General features: G+C 46.6%; 1 protein-coding gene across 1 annotated transcript; it reads right to left on the bottom strand.

Annotated features, from left to right (window-relative positions):
• Positions 1-625: 625 nt before the first annotated feature.
• On the bottom strand, positions 626-2,627 carry LOC114019180 (ovomucoid-like). The gene is made up of 4 exons (XM_043553146.1): positions 2,418-2,627; positions 1,816-1,838; positions 1,064-1,188; positions 626-821 (listed from the first exon to the last, which is right to left on the bottom strand). The coding sequence occupies exons 1-4, from the start codon at positions 2,473-2,475 to the stop codon at positions 776-778; spliced, it is 252 nt and encodes an 83-aa protein (XP_043409081.1). The 5' UTR covers positions 2,476-2,627; the 3' UTR covers positions 626-775.
• Between the last annotated feature and the right edge of the window lie 5,880 nt (positions 2,628-8,507).

Below are 8,507 nucleotides of genomic sequence, written 5' to 3'. Positions count from 1 at the left end.
CTAAGAACAGGCTCTGACGTTGGAAGCATCTGTCTGAAATCACTCAGAACCAAGCTTTGGACACTGTACTGCACCATGGTAGAGGCGGCGAGATTATTTACGTTCAGTCATACGGGTCGAGAGCTCCTTTGCGTCCTCACAACAGCCACCTGGCACCCCAGTCATCTTTGCCGTCATACCCAAGTAACCAGCTGCCCAGTTCCTACAGCTGTGCCAGCTGCTTTCAAGTCCAGGCACCTGCCCGTTGGTGTGTAACTCTCATTTGGACAGCCAGTTTCGGCCTGGCGGTAGGGGAAGTGGTGATGTGGCATCAATAGACAGCCAGGGGCACTGTGTTCAGAGGTTGGGGGCAGAGGGATACTCCCCCCCAGTGCAGCCCCAAACTGAGGCAGCTGATACTTCTGCTGAGGACCAAGCAAGGTTGGCAGTTTGTTGGTCTGCTGCACAGGGGCATGAGGGCACCGCAGACCCTGGCTCGAGGGTCTCTGTGGTCTCCTGTGCACCAATGAGGAGATGGACAGCCTCTGCAGGTCCTGGGTCTGGGCAGGCTTGGGAGGAATGTGGGTAGCTGATTGGGTGGGGGTGGGAGGGTTAAAAATCACAGAAGTAAAGAATTTGGCTGAGTTTACTTTATTGAACAGCAGCTGTAGAGTCAGCGATGGTGGCAGGAGCCCTCGAAATGGAGGAGGAGCAGAGACCGTGTCTCCATGTGCGGATCTACTGGTGGAAACTAAAAGCAAAAAGGGTCCAGCTCCACCTCAGCCCCACTGGGGATTCAGCATTCTCCTTCTTTCTTAAAGCAAAGACTTCCAAGGTTTTCCCTAGAAGGAAAGACCAACACACAGAACTCAGGGCTGTAACTGGTTGGGAAACAAGGGCAAAGCTTCTGTCAAGGCCCCATTATGTCAAATTAACCAGAGCTTATTCGCTGACAGGAAAAATTAGACAGAGGAAGTTGACCCTCCCTGTAGGAGGTAAAGACAGACAGGCACCAGCAGGGGCTAGAGTTACATGACAATTGTGTTTTCATTTTTATGAATGGGTCATTTATTCCTGTACTCACCAGACTGCTTTGCAAAAGAAGCATTTGTTGCTGTATGTTTTGCCATCAGTGCCACAGATCGGGTGGAGCTCCTTGCCGCAGACAGAAGGTGGCTTCTGGTACTCACTGCAGAAACCCTGTGGCTGCTGTTATTATTAATTATTATTATTACTAATGCCATTCTCTGTATTACACGAGGGCCCTGCTGGCATCCCATGGTGCTGGGTGTGCTATGAACACAGAAGGGACAGTTCCTGCCTCCCAGAACTCACATTATCTAACCTGCCCCTCAGTTCTTTCTACGGAGGTTCTGATGAACTGATTTCCCAGTTCCCCTCTTGCTGCCAGCAGGAGCTAAGAAAGGGCAACGACACAGCCCGTCTCCCTGGTCCATGAGACTCTTCCGAACCCGCATCACAAGGTGTGTGAGGGAAGGGGCATCTGCGCAGGCAGCTGATGCTCAAATATAAAAATCCTTGTGCCCTTGTGATACCGGCCCCTCCCTGTTCTGTCTCTGAGTTGCTCCCAATGCCTCCCGCAGGTCCATCACAGATGGTGTCCTGTCCAGTAAAGATGGAATCCATCACTCTGACCACATGGAGTCTCAGCCCCAGGGATTCACTCTCCCCTCACTAGGGCACAGGGTCAAGCCTGCTCCCAATTTACTCCTGAGTCCTAGCATGCTTCTAATGCAGAGGTCAGGGGCTCCTTGATGTTCCAAACCAGGGATCAGGGGAAGTGAACAATTAGTTAACAGTGAGAGTTGGACTCACCTTACCATTGTTAGCAGTAGCATCTGGAACAAAAACACGGACACAAATGACACAATGAAGGGAAATGCTGGCAGGAAAGTCACTTAAGAACATTCATCTCTGTAGGACAATGCATGCAGCTTCCTCACTGTCAAATGTGACCATGGGAAGGTTCCCTACACTAACCCCAGCTGTATGGTAATGTAACTCCATGACCCTCACAAGCAGGTAGACAGCAGTGTGTGTGAGATGAGAATCAGCCCCCGGTGGGAATGGAGATTTACAATCAGGCTAGAAAACCACAAAGGAATGTCTGATAGAAGCATGTAGACAAATGCTCTCACGCTCAGACCCATAAATACTGTCATAATTGCCCATGATTAACTGCAGGTGCGATTGTTTGCAGTGCCCAGATTGGGGTTTGGGTAAAGGCCCATAATGGCTCCTCAGTAACATCTTTCCAAAGGAAATTGCTGTTTCTGCCATGAACCACTTCCCCTGCTTAGTCTTGACACCCAAATGTCCGTAGCTGGTGCTGAGCTGGTTTTTAACAGTCGAGCCCATGCTGAAGGTTAGAGGGTCAGACACAGAGCTCCGTACAGGCTGCAGCAAAAGTTACTTACCCTGAAAGCTGGAGAAGAGCCCCATAGCGAGGAACACAACAACAGCTGCTGTCTTCATGGTGGAAGTGGTTCGTGGGTCTGCTGGAGTCTGTTGGTGCTGAGCTCTGCAGATGCTCTCTCAATGCAGCCCAAGGGAGGAGATCTCATATATATAGACAAGAGGTTGGGTTCTCCAATTGGATTATGAAATCCCTGTTGAAATGGTCACTGACTCTAAAAACCAGTACAGTGAATGGTCATTCCCTATTCCTAATTCATGATGGCTCATTGATCATCTAAGTCAGATGTAAGTACGTTTGTTGCTCCCTGATTAGTTGGCTAAAACTTTTCCAGCAGGAAGGTCAGGTGTGCCGAGCAACAAATAACAAATACTCTTGTTCATGCATGACAATCCTGCTTGTCAGATGAGCCCAGGTGTTTGCATGAAGAATGTTCCCCATCCCTAATGCAAATAAACTGCACAATACAGGACGCTCATAAGTGGCCTCTATGAAAACACTTTGGGGATTGCAATAAATATTCATGAGGAAAGTTACATTGTTCTCACACGCATGGCTAATTCTACCAAAATCGTAAATCTTAGTACAGCATTGTAGAGAGGAGAGATCATTTACCTTTGGCCTGTGTGTCTGTGCACTGTTGCTTGCTCAGAACAGCTGCTTTGCATCACTCACACTAGTCTATGCTATCATGCCCCAGTAACCCAGCACATTCTAGGGTCTGCGTGTCCTGTTCCCAACACATCTGCTCCTGCTTTAGTGTTCAAGCACCTGCCAGCCTGTTTGTAACAGGTCTTTGGGCACTCGAGCTCAGGCAGGAGGGAGCCAATGTTTGGTGGGTAAACGGGTGTGCGCAGATGTGACATACATAGACTTTCAACTTAGTACCCCACAACATGGTGACTAAAAACATTTGCACTATCACTATACAGTTAGCATTATACAATATCAATAGAGCACTTGGTAAATGGATTATTCACTGCCTAATTCATAGGCCTCAACAAGTAGTTGTTAAGAGGAAATAATCAGTGAATGAGGCTGGTTCTAGTGAGGTTCTGCATGGATCAGTACTAGGCATGGCAGTTTTCGACTTTTTTCATCAGTGCTCTGGAAGTGAATACTAAATAATTGCTGATAAAATTTGTGGATGACACAAAGGTTGGAGGAGTGGCATCTAATGAGGAGGGCAGGGCTGTCAAACAGAACGATCTAGATTGCTTCGTAAGATGTTCTGTAACATACAAAATAGGTTTTAATACAGCCAATGAAAAGTTATCCACTTGGGTCTAATGGCTGCAGGCTGGTCCTGTAGAATAGGGGACAGTCTCCTGGAAAATGGAGACTGTGAAGCGGAGCTAGGGTTCATAGTGGGCAAGCAACTGAGCATGAGCTCCCGATGTAACAGAAATGGCTAACGAGACCCTTTGGCTGTAGAAGCAGGGGAGTGCAGGCGTTAGGAGGTGATTTTACCTCTGTACATGACAGAGCGAACAGGGGACAGCAAACAGGGCAGTTTGAGAGGGGGAGAAGGAGATTCCCCTGCTGAATGAACAAGGTGCGAGTACTAACTTCGGGGCGAGTGAGTTTGTTTGGCTATTTGTGTTTTTCTTTCTTTCTTTCTCTTTCAGGTTATTTCAGTTATTTTCAGTTATTTCAGATACTGGGTCAGTTGGGATTGTGGGTCTGGGGACTGTTTGCGCCTTTGTTCCCTGGATCATCCTTGATCATCTTTAATCAGCCTCAATCAGCCTTATGATCATCCTACCCCTGTGTGATTAACGAGGGGGTAGGGCTGACCGAGAAGAGAAGGCCTTAAAAGCCAGAGGCTAGGTGACCAAGGAGAGCTAGCAAACAGGGGAGTTTGAGAGGGGATTGGTAAAAGGGAGTCATAATATAATCACTATGATTAGGAAGGGCTGCATCGCCAGTGACAACGCTGCTCCGTCTCCTCCACCTGCACCCAGGCAGAGAACCTAACCATGGATGCCTCTACCCAAATCCTGGTGTGGATTTGCAGAGACTGTGGCCTGCATTTCCCACTCTCAGAAAGCCAGGCTGGGGGGACCATCCGGTGTGAAAGGTGCCTGCTGGTGGAATCTCTCAGGAAGCAGGTGGGAGGGCTACAGGAGGAGGTGGCTAGGCTGAGGAGCATCCGTGCACAGGAGGAATTCCTCAAGAGTATTCACATGGAGACATCCAAGGCTGAGGAGGCTACCCAGCTACAGAGGACTGCTGTCACACCACCCGGGGAGAGGACATGGCTCTGTCACAGGGAGGACACTGGCTCTGGTGACTTCTGGCAGCAGGCTGTGCTCCACCTCTGCTCTCAACCCACCCACCATGGTGTTGGAAAACCAATATGCTGCCCTGGCAACAAGCGATGAGGAATCACCCCCAGAGGAGGAGGAGAAGCCATGTACCCCCACGGCTAGGAGGATCACAGCCACCACTCCCAGGAGGAAAAGTAGGGTGGTGGTGGTTGGTGACTCTCTTCTGAGGGGGATGGAGGCACCCATCTGTTGCCCTCACATGGCATCTTGGGAGGTATGCTGTCTGTCAGCTGCCCATATCCAAGACGTTATGGAGGGATTGTTAAGGATCATCCGGCCCTCTGACTACTATCCCACGCTACTCATCCATTTGGGCACTAATGATACTGCGAGGTATGACCCTGAGCAGATCAGAAATGGCTATAGGGCTCTGGGAGTAAGGGGGAAGGAGTTGGGAGTGCAGATGGTGTTCTCTTCGGTCCTTCTGGTCAAGGGTAGGGGCCCGGGCAGAGACAGATGCATCCTGGAGGTGAATGCCTGGCTGCGAGGATGGTGTCGCCAGGAGGGCTTTGGCTTCCTTGACCACGGGACACTGTTCCAGGAAGAAGTACTGTTAAGCAGAGATAGGGTCCACCTATCGAGAAAGGGGAAGAGCATATTTGGCTACAGATTGGCTAACCTAGTGAGGAGGGCTTTAAACTAGGTTCAAAGGGGGCAGGTGACCAAAGCCCACTGGTAAGTCAAAAACATGGATACCTGGGAGAAGAGTTGGAATTGGGGGGAGCATGGGCTGGTATAGCAGGGATAAGGGAGAAACAAGACAGAACTAGGGGGGGAATCAAATCAGAATCTGAGATGTCTGTGTACTAATGTACAGAATGGGGAATAAGCAGGAAGAACTCAAAATGCTGGTAAATAAACACAACTATGACATAGCTGGCATCACAGAGACTTGGTGGGATAATATGCATGACTGGAATATTGGTATAGAAGGGGACAGCTTGCTCAGGAAGGGCCGGCAGGGGGAAAAGGGAAGAGGTGTTGCCTTATATATTAAAAATGTATAAACTTGAACTGAGGTTGAGATGGAAATAGGAGACAGACTTGTTGAAAGTCTCTGGGTAAAGATAAAAGGGGTAAAAAACAATGGTGATGTCATGGTAGGGGTCTACTACAGACCACCAAACCAGGAAGAAGAGTTGGATAAGGCTTTTTTTAAACAACTAACAACATCATTCAAAGCACAGGACTTGCTGGTGATGGGGGACTTCAACCACTCAGACATCTTTGGGAAAATAACACAGGGCACAGATTATCCAGTAAGTTCTTGGAATGCATTGGAGACAATTTTTTATTTCAGAAGGTGGAGAAAGCTACTAGGGGAGAGGCTGTTCTAGATTTGATTTTGACAAATAGGGATGAACTGGTTGAGAATTTGAAAGTGGAAGGCAGCTTGGGTGAAAGTGATCATGAAATGTTAGAGTTAATTATTGTAAGGAATGGTAGAAGGGAGAACAGCAAAATAAAGACAATGGATTTCAAGAAGGCAGACTTTAGCAAACTCAAGGAGCTGGTAGGCAAAATCCCATGGGAAGCAAGTCTAAGGGAAAAACAATTGAAGACAGTTGGCAGTTCTTCAAAGATAAATTATTAAGGGCACAAGAACAAACTATCCCACTGTGTAGGAAAGACAGTAAGTATGGCAAGAGGTCACCCTGGCTTAACCAGGAGATCTTCAATGATCTAAAAATAAAAAAAGAGTCCTGCAAAAAGTGGAAACAAGGTCAAATGACAAAGGATGAATACAAACAACAGAAGTATGTAGCGACAAAATTAGAAAGGTCAAGGCACAAAACGAGATCAAACTAGCTAGAGACATAAAGGGTAACAAGAAAACCTTCTACAAATACATTGGAAGCAAGAGGAAGACCAAGGACAAGATAGGCCCATTACTCAATGAGGGTGGGTCCGGGGAATAATAACAGAAAATGTGGAAATGGCAGAGGTGCTTAATGACTTCTTTGTTTTGGTTTTCACCAAGAAGGTTGGTGGTGATTGGACGTCTAACATAATGAATGCCAGTGAAAATGAGGTAGGATCACAGGCAAAAATAGGAAAAGAGCAAGTTAAATATTACTTAGACAACTTAGATATCTTCCAGTCACCAGGGTCTGATGAAATGCATCCTAGAATACTCAAGGAGCGGACTGAGGAGATATCTGAGCCATTAGCGACTATCTTTGAGAAGTCATGGAAGATGGGAAAAATTCCAGAAGACTGGAAAAGGGCCAATCTATAAAAAGGGAAATAAGGACAACCCGGGGAATTACAGACCAGTCAGCTTAACTTCTGTACCCAGAAAGATAATGGAGCAAATAATTAAGCAATCAATTTGCAAACATCTAGAAGATAATAAGGTAATAAGTAACAGTCAGCATGGATTTGTGCCAAATCATGCCAAACCAACTTGAGAGCTTTCTTTGACAGGGTAGCAAGCATTATGGTTAAGGGAGGAAACAGTAAACGTGGTATATCTTGACTTTAGTAAAGCTTTTGATATTGTCTCTCATGACCTTCTCATAAACAAACTAGGGAAATGCAACCTAGATGGAGCTACTATAAGGTGGGTGCAAAACTGGTTGGAAAACCATTCCCAGAAAGTAGTTATCAGTGGTACACAGTCAAGCTGGAAGGGCATATCAAGTAGGGTCCTGCAAGGATCAGTTCTGGGTCCAGTTCTGTTCAATATCTTCATCAATGATTTAGATAATGGCATAGATAGTACACTTACAAAGTTTGTGGACGATACCAAGATGGGAGGAGTTGCACATGCTTGGAGGATAGGATTAAAATTCAAAATGATTTGGACAAACTGGAGTAAATAGGGACATGAAATACAATAAGGACAAATGCAAAGTTCTCCACTTAGGAAGGCACAATCAGCTGCACATACAAAATGGGAAATGACTGCCTAGGAAGGAGTCCTGCGGAAAGGGATCTGGGGGCCATAGTGGACCACAAGTGAAATATGAGTCAACAGTGTAATGCTGTTGCAAAAAAAAGCAAACATCATTCCGGGATGTGTTAGCAGGAGAGTTGTAAGCAAGACATGAGAAGTAGTTCTTCTGCTCTAGTCTGCGCTGATTAGGCCTCAGCTGGAGTTTTGTGTCCAGTTCAGGGGGCCACATTTCAGGAAAGATGCGGACAAACTGGAGAAAGTCCAGAGAAGAGCAACACAAATGATGAAAGGTCTAGAAAACATGACCTATGAGGGAAGCTTGAAAAAATTGGGTTTGTTTAGTCTGGAGAAGAGAAGACTGAGAGGGGACATGATAACAGTTTTCGAGTACATAAAAGGTTGTTACAAGCAGGAGGGAGAAAAGTTGTTTTAATTAACCTCTGAGGATAGGGCAAGCAGCAATGGGCTTAAATTGCAGCAACGGAGGTTTAGGTTGGACATTAGAAAAAATTTCTAACTGTCAGGGTGGTTAAGCACTGGAATAAATTGTATGGGGAGGTTGTGGAATCTCCATCATCGGAGATTTTTAAGAGCAGGTTAGACAAACACCTCTCAGGAATGGTCTAGATAATACTTAGTCCTGCTTTGAGTGCAGGGGACTGGACTAGATGACCTCTCGAGGACCCTTCCAGTCCTATGATTCTATGATTCCATGATTGCTGGGACCAATACTGGAAGATTGACTCCAACTGTGGTGTCCACATTTGAAAAAGGATGTTTAAAAATTGGAGGAGGTGCAGAAAAGAGCCACAAAAATGACTTAAGAACATAAGAACAGCCATATGGGTCAGACCAAAGGTCC

The sequence above is a fragment of the Chelonia mydas genome, chromosome 8, assembly GCF_015237465.2.
Source record: "Chelonia mydas isolate rCheMyd1 chromosome 8, rCheMyd1.pri.v2, whole genome shotgun sequence".
In the NCBI taxonomy this organism is placed as follows: domain Eukaryota; kingdom Metazoa; phylum Chordata; order Testudines; family Cheloniidae; genus Chelonia; species Chelonia mydas.
This window is presented reverse-complemented; position numbering and strand designations above follow the sequence as displayed.